The sequence below is a fragment of the Schistocerca gregaria genome, chromosome 2, assembly GCF_023897955.1.
Source record: "Schistocerca gregaria isolate iqSchGreg1 chromosome 2, iqSchGreg1.2, whole genome shotgun sequence".
Lineage (NCBI taxonomy): Eukaryota > Metazoa > Arthropoda > Insecta > Orthoptera > Acrididae > Schistocerca > Schistocerca gregaria.
This window is the reverse complement of record NC_064921.1, coordinates 738,999,437-739,023,129: the sequence shown is the minus strand read 5'-3', so window position 1 is coordinate 739,023,129 and position 23,693 is coordinate 738,999,437. Positions and strand designations below refer to the sequence as shown.

Here is a 23,693-nt window from a genome sequence, read left to right as displayed (position 1 = left end):
AATTTAATGATGTATTTTTAAGGTAATTTGGTGGTAAAGATGTGTGAGACTTTCTGGTAAGACATGTGGCACTGCAGTTTCTAACATTTAAGAAGCATGATTCCTGAACATTTATCAAACTACAGTGTCAGCAAGGTACAGTGTATATATGTATGTCTTCAAAATTAAAAATATACTACTTTGTTTGGAAGATGTTCATATAGGACTCATATAATTGCAACAGATTTTGGAATTATTAACATCTGACCACCAAGGAGTGTATAGAAAAAGACAGATATTCTTAAAGAGAGGTTGCATGTCCAAAAACAATTACTAGACATGTGTTTCATTAATATCAGTTTAACATCAGTGCTTGTAATGTATGAAATACTATGTTTACAGTAACTGTGTCCCTATTTTTGTTTGTATAGCACTGTAATAAGTGAAAGTGTTGATTTTAAGAAGAACCCATTGGCATCTTTTAGGTTAGATGATCTGGATGTACTAAATTATCAGTAGTTCTCAATGTTTTGTAATTATCAATTCATCTAAAAATAGCAGCAGGGTGACTGTGAAAACATTGATATGACTTTTAATAAAAATACTAATTCAACAACATTAGGTAAATATTATTATTTATTTTTTAATTATCACAGTTGTTTTCATATAAATAATATAAAAATATAAATAAATAACATTATAACATGATACCTAATATAAATATTTTTGTATTATTTATGATTTTTAAAACATCATTTGCCAGTAAATAATCTTGATTGGCAATACATATTACATTTTGTAAACAGCATTTAATTAAACAAGTAAGTCATAATTCTTTTACATGCTTGTGCTTTTGTAGCATGTAACTCCTCTACAAAGGCTTCATAAATAATTGTCACTACATATTTTCATATAATTTGTGTACTATAGCATTCTTTCATGGAAAGTACATTTTTTAGTGACAGACAATGGCTTTCTTTTTAAAATAAATATTTTAATAGCTTATCACATATTTTGCGCATTCATGGAGCAATTTCATTGCAAAACTTGGAGCGTATAAATAGATACAGGGACAAAATAAATAAAGTGGGAGTATCAAATTCACAGCCTTTATGGTTTTAAGTACCTCAGAATTAAAAATAATGCATGAATAGCACTTTCCCTGAAGTCTTGTGTTCTGTTTCTTCTTCAACTGTATTAAAACTACAGTTTTTGTAATGTTAATCTGCCTTACAAAAGCCTCCAGTACCTAATATAATAGTTTGTATTACAGTCTTCAAAAAACCCATTGAAAACTGTAACTGATGGCAGCACTTAGTATTATAGATCTGATCGACCATTGTCTTTGCTGTCAATGTTTGTGAGTGCATTGTCCAAAAATAATTTAGTGGCACTGGTGGATCGGAAGGCTACTGAGGTACTCTTCACTGGATGCCAAAACTGAGATACCGAATGCACCACACCTGCACATCCTCCATGTCATTGCAGCACATTGGATACACCATGGGGGACTTGGTTGAGGCTGCACAGAGCTGGCATAACCGCTCCACATTGGGCTGAAACATGAAAAAATAATGATGTAGACAAGGTTTACATGCTGAGACTTACATTTACTGCTCCTTTCATCCGCTGTAGTTTCGTTTCGGTGTTATATTGAATTATGTCATTATTATAGTTGCTATGACTACAGGTAGCATATCAGTTCTATAGGTAAAGAACTGAAGTGTCGCAAAGTCTAGTCACTCAAATGCACTTCCAAATCACCCATGTAGAATTGCAAGTGTTTCACTGTAAATCTTTTTGCCTTTAGAGACATATACAAAATTTTCCTGAGGAATTCTGCTGTTTTTCCATAGCAGGCATTGCTATATGATAGTGTGAAATGTGAAAGTAACATTAAGTTTTAAGAGTAAACCATAAAGCAAGTAGTAATTTGTCACCAACAGAAAAACTGATCTCCTGAAATTCCTTAACTGGCTGTTTTATGTGCAAGTGTGTCATAAGATTGTCTGTCAGTAGACTTCATTTGTACCTCATTTTTTATCCACATTTATTACTAAGTTACTCTGTCAACAGATTATCTATCATAGTTTAAGATATCATTAATTTTTAAATGAAACAAAGAAAGGTAGTGTAAGCTTTCCCAGTTTTTGGAAGCATTAGATACCATTAGATGACAGTGTTTGTTATTAGTGATGATGAAATCCCTGTTGAACTTGCTTAAATGATCCCATTAGAATTGTAGGAATAAAGATGTTGTCCTCTTATCTTCAATTTGATAGTGATGTGTCATGACCTTGTAAATTAGACATTTCATATTATTATAAGAGCTTTTGCTTTTGTCTTAATTACAGTACATTTTGCTGTGCATCAATTATTTAATAAAGAAATCTCTTAGAATATGCTGGCATTAAGAAAGATTGGAGTTTCATGTTCCCTCAACTTCAAAGTTTTATAAGTTAAAATTTGGTTATGGGTTTGTTGAAGAAACCTTCCTCTAGTAACAATTGAGAGAGAGAGAGTGAGAGAGAGAGATAATGTTTTTCACAAAATCACACCATTAAAAACCACTTTGTGTGTTCATGAATGCAACACTCATTCCAGAACTCATCTCCTATCATAGGCTGTAGGTAAGCAGTCATAGTACTGAAAGTCTTTGTGAAACAATTCCACTAGAGCAACAAGAAACCCAAGCCTTTTCCAAAAGAGATGGGGCACATCTTATCTTACAAATGCATCTGTAGAAATTAAACATACCAAACATTTTTTACATTCATTGAGACACCATAGTGGCCACTATATTTGTCACTGCACTATACGTTTTTGGCCCTGTGACATATATACCACACACAACTGGTTGCTTATAGCATTTGCCAGTCTCAAGTGAGGCTTATCAGTAGCCTCTTGGCAGCAGAAATAAAGGTCAGATTCATTGTGCTGAACACTGGTATGAATTACTCTCAATGCTCAAATCTGTATGGGGATGGAGGATCTTAGAACATTACACCATATTTCCGTTTCACTTTGAAATGACATTCAGCTGTTCTACAAAAGCTTACAAGAACCATAACACCTTACACTTTTTGCACAGTGTAGTACAAACAACTGGAAATGAAAAGGAAAGGGGAGGTGAACCTGGCAGCCAGCTAGATCATGTATCTCAAGCAGAGCAGTGGTGCTACTGATCTTGACATTATCATAGATTGTACACTTCATCAACAACAGTGCCACTTACACCCAGTCAACGAGCCACTGCAGACAGATTTGAGACTCGAGTCTGGACATTGTTACACAGTTTGGGATCAGGAATCGTATGTCACTACCTTTCCAACCATTACCATTCTGGCAACTGAAAATGTGAGTCGACTCTGGATTCTAAAATCTTCCAGCAGTATTTTACTATCAGTTAGTGATGTTTTTCCTTGTGTTACCAACCAAAGTCAAAATATATCAAAAATCTGAACAGAAAGTATTTACATGTCGATATTTGAAAATTATGTGGCTGACAGTAAAATTATGAGTACATATCTCATATAAACTATTCTCTCTCCCTTAAGTATAATGAAGAACCTAAGAAGTGGTAGCTTTAATATGTGTGGTGATTAATAAATACCGTTACCAATAGTTTTGAATTTTAATTTTGTAAGAAATTGCGATGTGTTTCCTCCAAACCCCCTGAAACTAGTATGAGCTGCATGCCCCCCCCCCCCCCTGCCCCCCCTCCCCCTCTTCTAACTCTGACCCTGGGTATGATCTTGACAGGGATAAATATAAAAACATGTCTTTTTGCAATATTGTATGTACAACAATACAGAAAAACATACACACTGTCAAAACACCAATGGTAAACTGTCAAGAGGACAAGCACTAAGAAAACATGGTGTATTGATCACATGTATCAGCAATGTCTTTTGTTGATGATTTGATGTTGAGTGGGAACAACAAGGAGAAAATACTGGACCGAGTAGGTATTTGAGAAGAAATTGTGTAAGAGTATGTACTAAAATTTAAAGCAATGAAATATGAGCTGGTGGTCAGAACAAGATAAAAAGGATAGACATATAGTAAACATGACAGTGGGTGTAGAACAGTTGAAAATGGAGGAGAACTGGGTACATAATATAGGAATTGGAAGAATGACAGGAGACAAGTGAATGTGCAAGGCAAGGTAATAACTTTATAAGTGAGAGAGGAATAATGTGCTACAGAACAGTGTCCCCCAGAAAAGTAAGTAGGTGATATACCAAATGTATTATACACCAGTTTTGTTGTATACACTGAAACCTTGGTCATGAAGGAGAGAAAAAAAAAATGTGAGCAAGTGAAACAAAGTTTTTGATAAGTTGGATAGCTGGAACAAAAATGGGAAAGATGAGAAATGAATGTATTTAGGAGATAACACTTAAGGAATCCTTACATGAGAAGATTGTTAAAAGGAAGATTTAAAGGTATGGGCATGAGAAGAGAATGGGTGTGACAAGGATGCCTAGGGTGATGCAGAAGATGTAGACCAAAGGTTAGATACTAAGAGGAAGATCAAGGAACAAGTTGCTAATAGCAGTGGAAGAAAGCATTCAGAAGAGACTGGATAAACATATACAAAGAAGGAGACATGAGTGGTCAGAGGTTTGTTTGAATTACAGGAGAGAATAATGAAAATTTTGAAGAAGCAAAATTTTGAAGCAGATGTTTAAGATAGGAGCAAATTATCTCATGCTTACAAAATTTCAAGAACCAATGTTAAACAAAGAATCTAGAGATATTTGCAAGTCACAAAATATTACAAAGACTAACTACAGCACGCACCTCCACACATAGATGCTTAAGCAGTCATTCTTCATGTATTCCGTTCAAGACTGGAGCAGAAGAAAGTCTAACACATGGCACATATGCTCTACTAAGCATCTTGCAGTGGTTTGCAGCGTATGTATAGGCCTATACAGATGTACAGGGATGGTCACAAATATGGAAACACCAGAAACACAAAACATTACTATGCCTAATATGGTGTAGGTTTCAAAATAGCTTCCAGTCATTTCATAGTGGATAAATAAGAGTCCTGTAAGGTTTTTAAGCAAACCAGCAAAATAGTGCAAATTACTGATAATGATCTACATCTACACTTATACTCCGCAAGCCACCCAACAGTGTGTGGCGGAGGGCACTTTACGTGCCACTGTCATTACCTCTCTTTCCTGTTCCAGTCTCGTATGGTTTGCGGGAAGAACGACTGTCTGAAAGCCTCCGTGCGCGCTCTAATCTCTCTAATTTTACATTCGTGATCTCCTCGGGAGGTATAAGTAGGGGGAAGCAATATATTCGATACCTCATCCAGAAACGCACCCTTTCGAAACCTGGCGAGCAAGCTACACTGCAATGCAGAGTGCCTCTCTTGCAGAGTTTGCCACTTGAGTTTGTTAAACATCTCCGTAACGCTATCACGGTTACCAAATAACCCTGTGACGAAACACGCCGCTCTTCTTTGGATCTTCTCTATCTCCTCCATCAACCCGATCTGGTACGGATCCCATACTGATGAGCAGTACTCAAGTATAGGTTGAACGAGTGTTTTGTAAGCCACCTCCTTTGTTGATGGACTACTCCACTTCAAATCGTTCCGCACGCATACTCCCAGATATTTTACAGAAGTAACTGCTACCAGTGTTTGTTCCGCTATCATATAATCATACAATAAAGGATCCTTCTTTCTATGTATTTGCAATACATTACATTTGTCTATGTTAAGGGTCAGTTGCCACTCCCTGCACTATGTGCCTATCCGCTGCAGATCTTCCTGCATTTCACTACAATTTTCTAATGCTGAAACTTCTCTGTATACTACAGCATCATCCGCGAAAAGCCGCATAGAACTTCCGACACTATCTACTAGGTCATTTATATATATTGTGAAAAGCAATGGTCCCATAACACTCCCCTGTGGCGCACCAGAGGTTACTTTAACGTGTGTAGACGTCTCTCCATTGATAACAACATGCTGTGCTCTGTTGGCTAAAAACTCTTCAATCCAGCCACACAGCTGGTCTGATACTCCGTAGGATCTTACTTTGTTTATCAGGCGACAGTGCAGAACTGTAACAATCGCCTTCCGGAAGTCAAGAAAAAAACATCTACCTGGGAGCCTGTATCTAATATTTTCTGGGTCTCATGAACAAATAAAGCGAGTTGGGTCTCACATGATCGCTGTTTCCGGAATCCATGTTGATTCCTACAGAGTAGATTCTGGGTTTCCAAAAACGAAATGATACTCGAGCAAAAAATATGTTCTAAAATTCTACAACAGATCGACGTCAGAGATATAGGTCTATAGTTTTTCGCATCTGCTCGAAGACCCTTCTTGAAGACTGGGACTACCTGTGCTCTTTTCCAATCATTTGGAACCTTCCGTTCCTCGAGTTAGAAGTGGGGCAAGTTCTTTCGCGTACTCTGTGTAGAATCGAATTGGTATCCCGTCAGGTCCAGTGGACTTTCCTCTGTTGAGTGATTCCAGTTGCTTTTCTATTCCTTGGACACTTATTTCGATGTCAGCCATTTTTCCGTTTGTGCGAGGATTTAGAGAAGGAACTGCCATGCGGTCTTCCTCTGTGAAACAGCTTTGGAAAAAGGAGTTTAGTATTTCAGCTTTACGCGTGTCATCCTCTGTTTCAATGCCATCATCATCCCGGAGTGTCTGGATATGCTGTTTCGAGCCACTTACTGATTTAACGTAAGACCAGAACTTCCTAGGATTTTCTGTCAAGTCGGTACATAGAATTTCACTGAACGCTTCACGCATAGCCATCGTTACGCTAACTTTGACATCGTTTAGCTTCTGTTTGTCTGAGAGGTTTTGGCTGCATTTAAACTTGGAGTGAAGCTCTCTTTGCTTTCGCAGTAGTTTCCTAACTTTGTTGTTGTACCACGGTGGGTTTTTCCCGTCCCTCACAGTTTTACTGGGCACGTACCTGTCTAAAACGCATTTTACGATTGCCTTGAACTTTTTCCATAAACACTCAACATTGTCTGTGTCGGAACAGAAATTTTCGTTTTGATCTGTTAGGTAGTCTGAAATCTGCCTTCTATTACTCTTGCTAAACAGATAAACCTTCCTCCCTTTTTTTATATTCCTATAAACTTCCATATTCAGGGATGCTGCAACGGCCTTACGATCACTGATTCCCTGTTCTGCACATACAGAGTCGAAAAGTTCGGGTCTGTTTGTTATCAGTAGGTCCAAGATGTTATCTCCACGAGTCGGTTCTCTGTTTAATTGCTCGAGGTAATTTTCGGATAGAGCACTCAGTATAATGTCACTCGATGCTCTGTTCCTACCACCCGTCCGAAACATCTGAGTGTCCCAGTCTATATCTGGTAAATTGATATCTCCACCTAAGACTATAACATGCTGAGAAAATTTATGTGAAATGTATTCCAAATTTTCTCTCAGTTGTTCTGCCACTAATGCTGCTGAGTCGGGAGGTCGGTAAAAGGAGCCAATTATTAACCTAGTTCGGTTGTTGAGTGTAACCTCCACCCATAATAATTCACAGGAACTATCCACTTCTACTTCACTACAGGATAAACTACTACTAACAGCGACGAACACTCCACCACCGGTTGTATGCAATCTATCCTTTCTAAACACTGTCTGTACCTTTGTAAAAATTTCGGCAGAATTTATCTCTGGCTTCAGCCAGCTTTCTGTACCTATAACGATTTCAGCTTCGGTGCTTTCTATCAGCGCTTGAAGTTTCGGTACTTTACCAACGCAGCTTCGACAGTTTACAATTACAATACCGATTGCTGCTTGGTCCCCGCATGTCCTGACTTTGCCCCGCACCCGTTGAGGCTGTTGCCCTTTCTGTACTTGTCCGAGGCCATCTAACCTAAAAAAACCGCCCAGCCCACGCCACACAACCCCTGCTACCCGTGTAGCCGCTTGTTGCGTGTAGTGGACTCCTGACCTATCCAGCGGAACCCGAAACCCCACCACCCTATGGCGCAAGTCGAGGAATCTGCAGCCCACATGGTCGCAGAACCGTCGCAGCCTCTGATTCAGACCCTCCACTCGGCTCTGTACCAAAGGTCTGCAGTCAGTCCTGTCGACGATGCTGCAGATGGTGAGCTCTGCTTTCATCCCGCTAGCGAGACTGGCAGTCTTCACCAAATCAGATAGCCGCAGGAAGCCAGAGAGGATTTCCTCCGATCTATAGCTACACACATCATTGGTGCTGACATGAGCGACCACCTGCAGATCGGTGCACCCTGATGATACAGGTGAATAGCAATCATGTACCCTAGTCTCCAAAGTAGACCAGAAAGGCTCAATGATATTTAGATCAGCTGTTTGTGATGGTCAGGGGAGGTGTGACACTTCATCCTCCTACACACAAAACCAGTTCTGGATCTTGCGAGCTGTGTGAACAGTTGACCTATAGTCTTGGAACACAGTACCGCCATTTGGGAGCAAACATTGTACGATGAAGTGGGCATGATCTGTCAAAATAGCAACATAACCCTTGGTCATAATGCAACCTTGCAGAGTAAGCACGGGAACCGTGGAATACCATAATATGGCTGTCTAAATCATCACCCAACCACTGCCATGTTTCACTCTTGGGACGTAAATGCGACCAGAAGTTGTAAAACGTGTCAAACAAGGCTTATTTGAGCAAATGACATTCTTTCATTGCTCCATGATTTTTGCTTAGGCACCACGTTTTCCTGTTACAGGCATTTGCATCAATGGTTAGTGATTTTGCAATTCCAGATCGGTCTGCGATTCCAAGTCACTTAACTCCTACATAACGCGCTGACAACTGCAGAGAATACTGTTCTGACCAGATGCCATTCATGGTCAAATACGAGAGCGCATCCTGCAGGCTCAGGTAACATCTGTATTTATGTACGAGCACACATTTCTCGTGGTGTTTCCATATTTTTGTACAACTCCTGTAGATTAAAAGAGAAGAGAGCAGCGACTTGAGAATACGGGAGAAGATGGAGAGAGGCTTGTGTTCCACGCACACCATGCTAGGGGTAGAAAACTGTACAAGATAATCACATGGAAGTCCTGGCAAAAGTATGTCTTGAAAGAGATAAATGAAGACAGTGAGAAATTAGGAATTACGTTACTACACTCTGAAATGTGTAACCGTGATTTCTATACCAGCAAGAACTCCGGTTATTTACTGGAATTAAAAATATTACTTCCAGGTGCCCTGTGTCCAGTCTGAAGAAGATACTAGACAGAATAGTAAACCATGACAATGACGGGTTTACGTACATTGCGTGACAGGTGCTAAGGAACAAATGACACTTGCTAACGAACAGCTACCAACTGCTGTGGAACAACTGACCAGAAAATGTAGGGGGTGGCATGTGTTAACTTCAGCGAAGCCTGTGCATGAACACTCTATGCATTCGATAGTTCATGCAGTATAGTATGTAACTAAGGCTGTTGTGGAACCAATTAGAGCGACATCCTGAGTAGTATGGTAACATATCTGCAAGGTATCATTTGAGTGCTTACTATCATGGACGAGCAGTTACACGGCTCAAAGCTTGTCGAAGTGTCACTACTGTGGTCCAAAAGTGTCATCTTCCGATTAAAAAATGGGCCACTGATGGTAGAAATGCAACGCAAAAACATGCCGTTTTTATTAGATGGGCCACAGGATGATCGATATATAACCACCTGGTGAAAAGGGACAGACAAATACTCACTCCTAGGTAGATCACCAACAGACCTTGTAACTGCTACTGGCGCATGAGATCCTGCCAAAACCATTTCGCCACACTCGTTTGTGTGACGAGCATGTGGGTTGCGGTCAGGAATAGTGATCCGGAGTGATGTTCCCCGACAAATCCCGCTTCATTGTGGCAAGTGATTCTGACTACCAGTTACTGTGGAGAGAGATGGGAGCATGATACCACAGAGCGTTCACGAACGTCATCGGTATGGCCTAGGCATTATGGTGTGGGCAGACGTTATGCACAATGGCCAAACATCCCTGCATATCTTTGAGCGAGGTACCGTTGCAGCATAGAGGTATTGCAGAGAGGTGGATCATGTCCGTCATGTCCGTCTGTTTAGGGGTCCGGGTCCTGACTTTCTGTTAATGGACGGCAATTCCCTTCCACACAGGGCCGCTGAGGTGCCAGACACACTGGAAAGTGAAAATATGGAACGTGTGGAACGGCCTGTGTATTCCTCAGACCTGAACCCTATAGTGCATGCCTGGGATGCTGTTTGCAGACGTGTTTCTCAATTAACACCCCCTCCATGAACCGTGAAAGAATTGAACCGCCTTGAGAGAGGAGTGAGGCAATATCTCGCAAGGACTCCTCAACAGTTTAGCCAGCACAGAGAAGAGCTGCAAAGTGTGCATTAGTACCTGAGGAGGGAGTATACCTTACTGAGAGTCCAAACTCGACCTTTATGTTTGTAGACTGACCCTTGTCAAACATGAACATTTTTTATGTCTGTTGTCCTCCTTTCTAATGTGGTGGAATCTATGAGATTTTTCACTGTATTTTACCACTCCCTCTCTATTACATATGTACTGTGTTACATGCCGACCATCATTGGTGTGAGTAATCCTGTCCTATAATGTCTCTGTGCCTTAGCAACTGTGAATCAGTGTACACTGAGATAACAAAAGTCAAGGAATAACGCTAATATTGTGTCGGACCTCCTTTTGCCCGGCATACTGCAACAACTCGACGTAGCAAGGACTCAACAAGTCGTTGGAAATCCCCTACGAAAATAGTGAGCCGTGCTGCCTGCATAGCCTTGGATAATTGCGAAAGTGTTGCCAGTGCAGGATTTTATGCGTGAACTGACCTCTCTACTATTTCCCATAAGTGTTCGACAGGATTGATGTCAGCAATCTGTGTGGCCAAATCATTTGCTCGAATTGTCTAGAATGTTATCCAAACCACTCGCGAGCAATTGTGGCGCATTGACATAGTGCATTGTCATCCATAAAAATTCCATAGTTGTTTAGGAACATTAAGTCCATGAATGGCTGAAAATGTTCTCCAAGAAGCCGAATATAACCATTTCGAGACAATGATCGATTCACGTGGAACAGAGGACACAGTCCATTCAAAGTAAACACAGCCCATACCATATGGAAGCACCACCAGCTTGCACAGTGCCTTGTTGACAACTTGGGCCCGTTGCTTCGAGAGTGTGCATCACACTCTAACCCAACCATCAGTTCTTACCAACTGAAATCGGGACTCACTGACAAGGCCACACTTTTCCAGTGATCAAGGGTCCAACTGATTTGGTCACGAGCTCAGGAGAGATGCTGCAGGCGATGTGGTGATGTTAGCAAAGGCACTCGTGCCGGTCGTCTGCTGCCATAGCCCGTTAATGCCAGATTCTGCTACACTGTCCTAACGGATACATTCGTCGTACACACCACATTGATTTCTGCGGTTATTTCATACAGTGTTGCTTGTCTGTTAGCACTGTCACCGCTGTTCTCATCGTTAAGTGAAGGCCCACGGCCAGTGCCTGAAATTTGGCATTCTCAGCACTCTCTTGACACTGCATCTCGGAATACTGAATTACCTTAGGATTTCCGAAATAGAATGTCCCATGCGTGTAGCTCGAACTACCATTCTGCGTTCAAAGTCTGTTAATTCCCGTCGTACGACCATTATCACGTCGGAAACCTTTTTTACACGAATCACCTGATTACAAAGGACACCGGCAATGCACTGCCCCTCTATACTTTGTGTACGCGATACTACAACCATCTGTATACGTGCAGATCGCTATCCCATAGCTTTTGTCACCAGAGAGTATTAGTGCAAGAAAGTAACTGGTGACTTGCAGCACTGTACGAAAGCTGGGAAGGACTATGAAAGCTGGGTGCAGCACAGCCATCAGGTGGCTGTCAGACGAGCAGTTGGTTTGTGCCGCTGCGGGCTGCAGCGTCTGCCGGCCGGCGCGACCCATATTCGCTGAAACCGGATCCGTCGATCCGTCCCGGCGACTAGAGCACGTGATGGCAGTCTCGGTGGCGTCCGCAAATAGGCGTCCTCCGCCAGCGAGAGGGCAGATAGCGCGCGGACTTTGGCGGAGTCGCGAACCGCCCCCTCTGACGTCGCCGGCGCCGGCAGGCTCGCGCTGAGGTCGCCGTATCTCGGCCTGTTGACAAGTCTCCCTCTTGGAAATTCCTCCGCGCGAGAAAAAAGAACCGCATCTGCGGAGTGACCACTGTTCTAACCTCAGCCGTCGCAGTGCGACATTCGTAAAAACAGTAACTGAAGGGAATTTTAATGATGTATATATTCACCGAGACTGAGACTCTCGTGATGTTTTCTGTCCAAGCTTTTAAATTGTAGTACGTTATTCATACAGAGGGGTCCAAAAAATGTATCCACTGCTTAAAAGTCCATCACTGGCAAACTAATTGGCGGACCTGTCTCATCTGTGGGTAGTGTAATAGTTTGTAGTTCCAGCAATCGCCACACTAGCGTTGTATTGCGATGTTTTGTTTTGTCAGATGACAGTCGCCAGATAGTCATTGTTTCGTTCTTAGTTGCACCTAGTTACTCGAGTAAAAATGGCTGGCGCAAGGCTTACGTTCGATGAAAGGAAGTCAGTTTTGAAGTGGTTTTTTTATGTACGAAAACATTAATGAGGTTCAGCGGCAATGGCGAAATGAGTGCCAAACAGAGCCACCGACACGTTTGACGATTCGTCGCATTCCAGACAAATTTCTGGGCTCGATTGGGCCATTCTTCTTTGACGGCACAATACCGGTGAGGTGTACCTTCAGAAGCTTGAGACATCCATTTTACCTGCCGTCCGAGACTTGTATGGAGACGGAACAGCTTACTTTCAACAAGATGGTGCCCCAGCCCACTACCAAAATCGTGTTAGGGCGTATCTCGACGAAAATCTACCAAGAAGACGGATAGGATGTAGAGGTGCTCTGGAGTATCCACCATGTTCCCCCAGACCTAACTCCTCTGGACTGTTGCCTGTGTGGAACACTAAAGGACGTCGATTATCGACGAAAGCCACGCACATTGGATCAACTTCGAGAATCTACCGTACATTCATGTGCAAATATCCAACTGAACACGTTGCAGTTAGTATTCGTGCTGCAGTTCGGGGACATCGTTTGTGTGTGGACGTTAAATGGTGACCATTTTGAACACCTACAGTGATATCTTTAAGTTAGACTTCAAGCTACACTTTCACCAAAAATGAGACAATTCCGTCAATTATTTTGCAAGATATGGACTTTTAAACAGTGGATACATTTTTTTGGACCCCTCTCTATTTAGAATGTGTCTACTGTCACGACCTTTATTTTATTTTTACGCCGAGAAGGAGGAGGAGATTAGCGTGTAACGCCGGTCGACAACGAGGTTATTAGAGACGGAGCGAAAGCTGGGATTAGCGAAGGATGGAGAAGGAAAGCGGCCGTTCCCTTTCAAAGGGACTGTCCCGGCATTTGGCTGGAGCGATTTAGGGAAACTACGGAAGGGGAGGATGGCCGGACGCGAGTTTGAACCGTCGTTCTCCCGAATGCGAGTTGAGTGTGCTAACCATTGCGCTGCCTCGCTCGGTAAGACGCCGAGGCGTTGCGCTAGGTGCGCCACACCCGAGTGATCCATTTAGTCCGAGTCCGTTTGGACTGAGTCTGCTCGAGCCAAGTTAGGGGAACACGCACGAACGAGCTGCACCGCCATTTTGCAATCCTCTGTGACGGTGAAATGTGAAGCGTTTTCGATAAACGACGAAGGCTGTGAACTAAGAAGAATTCTTTAACTGCCGCTGCCCTTATACAGGGTTTCACAGGAGGAGTGGTCAATATTCGGAGATACGACAGAAACGATCATTCGAAGCAGAGAAGTTCAGCAAACGTGGGCTCTAAAATGAATGCCTTAAGGGCTACGACAATTTCTTAGTCTTCGATACTACGAAACCAAAGTCTCCTAATGCAACCTCTTTGCTTTCCATATTTTGGGAGGAGGTAATATGGAGCAAAACAAGAAAAAAATTGTCTAGAAAACATGGCCTCTAAAATGATCGGTAGAAGAGATGTGTTTCACAGAAGCGAAGAATAACAGGTGTTCATAGATCTTAAGGTATGTCCTTTAGGGCACATGTTTACTCGACATTTCTTCTTATTTTGGGCCGTACCACTAACTCACAGAATACGGAAAGCAAAGAGCTTGCAGTAGAAGAGATTTTTGTCGGTATCGTTGACTAAGAAGTTCTGTCAGCTCTTACGGTATGCATTTTTGGGCCCGTGTTTACTAGGCTTTTTTGCTTCGAACGATCATTCATGTCATATTTCTGAATATTTGCCATCCCTTCAAATATACCCTGTATAGAAGAAATAAAAGAGGAAAAGAAATGGCAGAAAAGATGACTTTAGACTAGAAGACAAAGTGACAAGGAGAGAGCCCAGGATCGTGGATGGGAATCGGGGAACGGACTGAGTGGTGAGTTAAGGTGTCAGATATCTCACCCTTAAAACTATTCACACTCGAGGTCCTTACTTCATCCTTTGAAACAGAATCGCTACTGGAAACAATAATAGCCGCCATGGCAATAGAGCTTGCAGTTTATAGAGTTGTGCTAACACGAAAACCATCGCAAACAACAATATTGTTTGCAGATGGTGCAGTGTTCTGTAAGAAGAAAGTAACGTCAGAAAACTGTAGCGAACTGCAGGAGGAGATGCAGAGGATTGGTGAATGGTACAGGGACAGGCAGTTGACCCTGAACGCCAATAAATGAACATACTGCGATTATGTAGGAGAAGAAAGCCACTAATGTATTTTACAGTACTGGTGACAAATCGATGGAAACATTAAGTGCTGTAAAATATGAAGGAGTATCTATCCGGAGTGACGTAAAGTGGAATGAACACATAAAACAATTAGATTGAGGTTCATAGGAAGAACAACAGCCTTGCCGCAGTGGATACACCGGTTCCCGTGAGATCACCGAAGTTAAGCGCTGTCGGGCGTGGTTGGCAAATCGATGGGTGACCATCCAGGTCGACATGCGCTGTTGCTATTTTTCGTGGTGCACTCAGTCTCGTAATGCCAATTGAGGAACTAGTCGAGTGAATAGTAGCGGCTTTGGTCAAGACTACCATCATAACGACCGGGAGAGCGGTGTGCTGACCACACGCCCCTCCTATCCGTGTTCTCCACTAAGGATGACACGGCGGTCGGATGGCCCCAGTAGGCCACTCGTGGCCTGAAGACGGAGTGCTTTTCTTCATAGGAAGAACCTTAAGAAAATGTAGTTCATCCACTGAAAACGTGTCTTATGAGGCGCTTGTTCGGTCGATTCTTGAGCGTTACTCATCAGTTTGGGATACTTACCAGGTTTGAATAATAGAAGACGTAGACAAAACCGAACCAAGAGCGGCATGTTCCGTCACAGGGTCCTTTATTTGGCGCGAGAGCGTTACTCAGATGCTCAACAAACTCTAGTGGGAAACGCTACAAGAGGGGTTATGTGCATCACGGAGAGGTTTACTTTTGAAATTCCGAAGGAGTACGTTCTGGGAAGAGTCGGACAATATATTACTTTCTTCCAAATACGTCTCGCGAAATGACCAGAACGAGAAAATTGTAGAAATTAGAGCTAATACGAATGCTTATAGACACCCATTCCTCCCACGCGCCATTCGCGAATGGAACAGGGAATGTTGGACTAGACATTGGTACCGGCAGTACTGTCCGCCATAGACAGTCGGGTGGCTTGCGGAGTACACAGGGTGATTTTTTCCACCACGTGCAAACTCAAGGGACTGATCGATGAGAGGATACGGAACAAAAAAGGTCTAACCAACTTATGTCCGGCAATGCATGGTTTCCATGCTAGAAACCATTTATTCAATCGCAAATTGTTACAGTATGAACTGAAAATGGTTTCCATCTGCCTCAACGCATGCGTGTACTCACCCTAGCAATTTCTGTCTTACACGTTCACATCGGCCAGGCTGCATCTGAACCGTGTCAAAGGCAGCACGAATACGCTGTTCCACTCACTCCACATCTGGAGTGGGCTGTGCATGGGCGGTACTTTTGAGGTGGCCCCATAACCAGAAATCGCACAGATGAGATGCGGTGAACGAGCACCCCATGCAACTGGACCCCTCGTGCGAGCCGTCGATGAGGGAAGACAGGGGTGAGATGCGACCGGACGTTAGCTGCGAGGTGGGCTGGAGCACCGTCACGTAGCCACCACATAACCCTTCGAATCATCAATGGCACTTCTTACAGCAGGGGAGGCGATGTCACCCGCAAGAAACGCCGATGGTTTTGGCCTGTTAGGCGACTTGGAAGAAAGATTGGTCCCAAAATACGATCGCCAATTGTCCTGGCCCCCATATTCCGGCTGCACCGAAGCTGATGATTTGCTGTCACCATGCCATGAGGTTTCTGCATGCTATTCCACAGATGACTGTTATGAAAGTTGAAGACACCGCCCCGCGTAAAAGTGGCCTCATCCGTGAATAGAAAGGATGTCACAAATCCCGGAATCGTGATTGTCTGGTGAAGAAACCAGTAACAAAACTGCCCCCGATGTGAAAAGACTGCCGCTAGTAAACCCTGCACACGCTGTAAGTGATAAGGATAGCAACAACTGTCATAGAGAATATTCCATTCGGTCGTCTGGCATACCCTGTACTGGAGGGCCAACTGCCTGGTAATGACACGCCGGTCGCTTCGGTAGTGTTGATCACATTTTCCTCCATATCTGGTGTCCCAACATTTCTGGTACGTCCTTCACGATTTCCTGCTTAGTGAAACGACCCTGTCTCAGAAAAACGGCGAAACACTGTTGCAAGCATTGAATGCTGTTGTTGTTGTCTACGGGGATAGGTCTCCTGATACAACCTTGCTGCCCGATGACCGTTGCGATTTGCCTTTCCGCAAGTAAATAGCATGTTCGTAAGCTCTTGATTCGAATACGGAACCAGTGTGCATAACGCTGTGTCACATCCACTAGAAAGTGAGTCAGCAAGAGTAGTGAATCGCACACAAAATTACCAATTACTATGGCAGGAGAGGGCGCTAGGGCGTGAAGTATGAGGAACAGTACCACCCTCTAGGAGGAAACCATAACTGTGGCAGCATGGTACAGCGTGTTGGAACGCAGTCTCTGTAGCAAAATATGATTGAATAAGCGGTCTCTAGCATGGAAACCATACGTTTCGGAACGTAGGTTCATTTTACATTTTTTACCGTGTCCTCCCACTGATCAATCCTTAGAGTTTGTACACGGTGGAAAAAATCACCCTGTGGATGTAGGTGTAGACAGAGTTTTATGGTAACCAAAATACCACACTACCCACAAGTAGAAGTTTTTCCCTACGAGCGCCGTCATTGTGCTTAATCAGACTGCAGTAGCGCTAGTGAAGGGCAGGAAGGCGAGCAGGGTGGGGGCTACTCACCTTTCCGTTGCAACCGTTGTCCGTGGGGCTGTAGGGCACGCTGGCGGGCCACAGCGCCCTCTTGGGCGCCGCCTCCACCGCCGCCACCAGCAGCAGCACCACGCACGCTACCAGCGCCGCCTGCAACATCACACGTTTCCACAAATTACACAAAACTGGTATAGGAGCTAACAGTATTGCTATAATAATAGCGTGAAATAAAACGAACAGCGCTGCAATCTCCATATGTGACATAGGCCGCACAGACGATAGTGCTAATTTCAGGCTTCAGTAGGTATTCAATGCTACAAGAGTAAGACAAGACTGACGTCGACGTGCCGTACTGACGCAAATGGCGAACTGCAATGGGCGACACTACACTACTGGCCATTAAAATTGCTACACCACGAAGATGACGTGCTACAGACGCGAAATTTAACCGACAGGAAGAAGATGTTGTGACACCCAAATGATTAGCTTTTCAGAGCATTCACACAAGGTTGGCGACGGTGGCGACACGTACAACGTGCTGACACGAGGGAAGTTTTCAACCGATTTCTCATACACAAACAGCAGTTGATCGGCGTTGCCAGGTGAAACGTTGTTGTGATGCCTCGTGTAAGGAGGAGAAATGCGTGCCATCACGTTTCCGACTTTGATAAACGTCGAATGGTAGCCTATCGCGATCGCGGTTTATCGTATCGCGACATTGCTGCTCGTGTTGGTCGAGATCCAATGACTGTTAGCAGAATATGGAATCGGTGGGTCCAGGAGGGTAATACGGAACGCCGTGCTGGATCCCAATGGCGTCGTATCACTAGCAGTCGAGATGACAGGCATCTTATCCACATGACTGTAACGGATCGTGCAGCCACGTCTCGATCCCTGAGTCAACAGATGGGGACGTTTGCAAGGAAGCAACCATCTGCACGAACAGTTCGACGACCTTTACAGCAGCATGGACTATTAGCTCGGAGACCATGGCTGCGGTTACCCTTGACGCTGCATCACAGACAGGAGCGCTTGCGATGGTGTACTTAACTACGAACCTGGGTGCACTTATGGCAAAACGTAATTTTTTCGGATGAATCCAAGTTTTGTTTACGGCATCATGATGGTCGTATCCGTGTTTGGCGACATCGCGGTGAACGCACATTGGAAGCAGGTATTCGTTATCGTCATACTGGCGTATCACCCGGCATGATGGTTTAGGGCGCCATTGGTTACACGTCTCGGTCACCTCTTGTTCGCATTGACGGCACTTTGAACAGTGGACGTTACAGTTCAGATGTGTTACGGGCCGTGGCTCTACCCTCCATTCCATCCCAGCGAAACCCTACATTTCAGCAGGATAATGCATGAACGCATGTTGCAGGTCCTGTACGGGCCTTTCTGGATGCAGAAAATGTTCGACTGCTGCCCTGGCCAGCACTTTCTCCAGATCTCTCACCAACTGAAAACGTCTGGTCAGTTGTGGCCGAGCAACTGGCTCGTAACAATACGCCAGTCACTAATCTTGATGAACTGTGGTATCGTGTTGAGCTGGACAGGCAGTTGTACCTGTACACGCCATCCAAGCTCTGTTACACTCAATACCCAGGTGTATCAAGGCGGTTATTACGGCCAGAGGTGGTTGTTCTGAGTACTGATTTCTCAGGATCTATGCACCCAAATTGCATGAAAATGTAATCACATGTCAGTTCTAGTATAATATATTTGTCCAATGAATACCCGTTTATCATCTGTTTTTTTTCCTTGGTGTAGCAATTTTAATAGCCAGTAGTGTATGTTCCCTAGAAAAGAATGGTGACAGTTAGCCCTCTGTCAGGTCTACATCTGCAGTCTGTTGGGCGATACTATAGTATCGGTCAAAAGTATTTTGTAATTGAAACAGTTCGCTCGAAGAATTATTTATTAATACGCGGAATCAAAACAAACCAGCTGTTCATGCAGAAGACTACTTAACCTCACCTCGGTTACATGTATTGATTGCTGAATACAGGTAAATGAAATGAAATGATCGTGTTGCACTGACTGCCAGGAGGGCCCATCCAGGGAAATTCCGAAGCTGGCTTGCAAGTCTTATTTCAGGCGACGCCAACACTGGGCGACTTGCAAGTCGGTGTTGAGGAATTGATGATAATGACAGGACAACACCCACTCCACTAGCGGGGAAAAATCTCCAACCTGGCTGGCAATCGAACCCGGGCTCGTTGCACAATAGGCACACACGTTACCACTCAGCTAAGCAGAGAAATGAGCACAGTTAAACATGGACTTAAGCCGTAAACAGTGTTGCCAAGGGGCTACTTAGTATTTCGTAGAATGCAACTGCAAACAAACCAAACTACAAAAAGCTAATTTAATTCTAATATTTTTATTTACTTCCTGCAACCCTTAAAACTAAAGAGTATTCAGCAGAATTGAGACAAGTTGTCTCAACAGTCAAACTCCGTCCTTCGTTACGAAGGTGTTTGGCATCTCACAACTGCTTGTGAGTCTCCAGGTCCGCCTCCAGAGAGAAAGCGGGAGGATAGAACACAATGTACAAATTAATAGGCTCAAAAAAAAAACCACCCAAAAAAAGATAAGATCATCAGAATGCAATGGACGGCTGATCTCAAAAAACCATGACAGGCAATACGTGATGATCTACAGGCAAAACATAGGGTGAAGGTCCATGTTTCGCTGAGCAGCCGTAGGTCTGAATAACAGGCGAACTTCACGAAAACCTACGGTAAGTGCGAAAAATAGGAAGGTCACACCACGGTTTGCTAAGAAGTAGAAGTTATGGACCACTGAAGACTGGTCAAAAATTTTATGGAGAAATGGAAGAAAGTTTAATCTCTTCTCGTCAGGCGGGATACAGCACATTCGACGGTCCAAAAACAAGAGGAATGACAGAAGGTGCCAAGTATCCATCATGAAGCACGAAGGAGGGAGCGCTATGTTGTGGGGCTGCTTCTCACGAAGTGGTGTAGGTCCTTTCGTCGAAATTATAGGGTTAATGGATAGTTGAAAGTGCGATGAAATATTAACAGGCCATATAATACCACCACGGAAGACGAAATATACCTCGTAATTGGCAACTGCAGCATGGCAACGATCCGAAGAACACTTCTTGTCACATGAAGACATTTCTGATGCAGCACAAAGTCCAGACTTAAATCCCACAGAACATCTTTCGGACGAGCCGGATAGGCGCATTTGCCAGCAAAACTGCACCGATATCGAGGCTTTCCACCAAGAATTGTACGAGCAGTGGAAGAAGATTCCTCAGTAGCGATGTAATTTATTCACTTTGTGTTTTACTATTGGTGCAAAGATTAGAACCGTATAATATGCTTAAGAAAATAAAGTACATACTATAAAGATTTCATAATTAAGTTCTTTCATCTAAATTTTACCTAATTTTTTTCGAATTTATTAACTCCATTCCAAAAACCTCGTCTTATTCAAAACTCAGCAGTCGTTGATGTGTGTTTACAGCTTTCTTCCGCTATTTACATCGTCATATTGAATTAGATGAGTGTTTCTGCTTCCTCTAATTTCGTTTGGACTGTATATTATTACATATTGAAAGAGAATTGAGTTTCTAAGTGCTTTAGACATGGATGCGGGGGATGGTGGGGGGGGGGGGGGGGTTGAACAATCAACGTATTATGTAGGCGTAACAAGCTAAGCAATTTAAAAATTATAGATTTCAGAGTACTGAATATTTAACACAAACAAAGTTCAGTAAACATTTAGATCGGCAGTCTGTCTGTAGGCGGGACACTGAAAGAAACAACTGACGATGTTTCTGAGGAGGATGTGCCCGTCTTCAGCCTGAGTCCGCCGCCTGGCAAGCTTGCGAGTGCTAAGGCTAATCTATCTGTCAGGCGCCCACGTTTAAGTTGAACCAACCATTACGCGTGTCTCCGTAATATACTGCCAGATAAATAGAAGTGAAGCGCCCAGGAGACGTGATCAGTTGTCATTGTAACTTTTTACACACACGCATCATCAGCGGGTATGTAAATGATTAGACGGAAATAACCGGGGACCAGAACGCATTAGTGTTGTTTGTGATTCTTGAAATTTTCCCGGCGTAAAGAGTATTCCATGAACTTTGGGACTGCAGTCAGATGACATCGACTAACTGCCACAACGTTTCGGCTGACAACCATTTAGTCATCTTCAGGTTATTGTTTTGCACTGAGGTTGTTAGTTCAAGCCGATCGCACAAAGACAGCCGTTACATGAGCGACCTCTGTCGAGTTACATGCCCTTGTCGAATATTGCTCCATGCATGGCGCGCAGGAGCAGGGTAATGAGATACTACATGCACGCTCTCTGTCAGAATGCACATTCTCAGAGTTAAAATTCAGATGTCAAAATGAATAAAAATAAATGTCGCTAGAAGAGGTAAATGTTATAAAATGTTTTACAGGAGAAATTACAGATATCACCTGGTCCCACACCTTATCCATTTGAAGGCTGCTATCGCGATTAATAAGATATTACCCTAAGCGTATTTCCACCGATTCCTTAAAACTGAATCCAAGAAGGATCTCGTCGAGGTCAAGATTTCCCTGGAAGGGTAATACATGGAATGTCCTGTGGAGATACAATGCTCGGCTATGGCTGACTTGCTGGGCTGCGAAGGCGAGTGTGGCGGTCAAGTTCAAAGCATCCTTCACGCACTTTGCGCGTCGTCTGACCATTGTGGGTTTTGCTACGCTGACATGGTATTGTATAGATTCCTACCTTCCGCAATCCCAGATTTCCCTTTGCCAAACAGAGAAGAGCACAAGTCTTTGCAGGTAGACGAACTATTATTTGGACATGTTGTTTCCTTCAGATTCTGCCGAATTTCGACGAAATATTGCCGACATACGGGAGGGACGCCCTGGACCTCTCCTTCTCCTCTTGCTCTTGTGGGTGGTCACGTTTCTTCTTTCTTAAAGTCATGTGATCTGAACACTGATTGTAGGTGTTCCAGCTCATTTGCAAGGTTGTCTCTATCAGATACGGCATATACCTGGTGCACCAACGTTCGAAGGACGCCCAAACTTTGTGTTGGGCAGAGACAGATAGAAGCCAGCAAATATAGGTCTGCAAATGTGGGCTTACGATGGACGGAATATCCCAATGACCCATCCACTTTCCGTCTTTAACTTCTTTTTTATTCAACAGTGAATATTTTGAGCAAATTGGCGGTGTTGCCATGGGTTGCCCTCTCTCCCCTCTGATAGCAAAAATGTTATGTAAGACTTTGAGGGGAGACTAGAACTTAAATCAAAAGACTTCTGGCGACATGTGGGTGATACTTTTGTAGTGTGGCCACACAGTGAAGAAGATCTGTCACGCTTGTTGCAGCATCTCAATTCTATCCATGAGAATATCAAATTTACGATGGAAGTGGAGAAGGGTGGCTGTCTGCCATTTCTGGACGTTTTGGTCAGACGGAAAATGGATGGATCATTGGGGTATTCCCTCCACCATAGGCCCACACATACAGACCTGTATTTGCAGGCGTCTGGCTGTCTTCACCTATCAAAAAGTATGGGCGTACTTCGAACGTTGGTGCATATCGGGTATTGGTATCGGCTCTGTGGAGATACCACGTACCCATGTGAGACGGAATTACCAGAACCCGGTGGAGTCTGAAAGGTGCCTCCGTTTGACCAGTTGGGATTTCTTGGTAAGACACATCCTAAGGCATCAAGGAACTAATTCGCTACGGTCGCAGGTTCGAATCCTGCCTCGGGCATGGATGTGTGTGATGTCCTTAGTTTATTTAGGTTTAATTAGCTCTAAGTTCTAGGCGACAGATGACCTCAGAAGTTAAATCGCATAGTGCTCAGAGCCATTTGAACCATTGAACTACCAATTTAGTAACGAAGGGAAGTGTAGAGCGTAAAAATTGTATAGGGAGACCAAGACTTCACTAAAATGGGCATGTATGTCGCAGAAGTTATGCAAAGATGAAGAGATTTGTCAAGAATAGAGTAGTGTGGATCGTTACAAGAAATCGATCTTCGGACTAAAGTTCGCAGCAACTATAGTAATAACCAGTCTCGCCGTACTGATTTTTCTCGTAACATTATTATTGTTATGTGTATCGTCAGTGTTTTCGCTGCCTATCGATGATTTGGTAAATTCATCTGCCTCGAACAAGATAAATCGTGACCAGTTAGCAAACCTATTTCTATGCTGTGATAATGGCGTGTATATTCTCGCATAAAATTAGAGTTAACTCAGGTGGCAGGAACAAAAAATATAATTTTATGTTAAAAA

The 23,693-nt window shown here is 43.4% G+C and overlaps 1 protein-coding gene across 1 annotated transcript in view; it reads right to left on the bottom strand.

The window, feature by feature from the left end:
• Positions 1–597: 597 nt before the first annotated feature.
• LOC126334899 (uncharacterized) overlaps positions 598–23,693 on the bottom strand; it is a 38,016-nt gene continuing 14,920 nt past the window's right edge. The window contains exons 2-3 of the mRNA XM_049997608.1: positions 17,433–17,552; positions 598–1,535 (exon numbers count right to left, since the gene is read on the bottom strand). Coding sequence (XP_049853565.1) covers positions 1,404–1,535; positions 17,433–17,552 — 252 coding nt within the window. The 3' untranslated portion in view covers positions 598–1,403. The remainder of the gene's footprint in view (positions 1,536–17,432; positions 17,553–23,693) is intronic.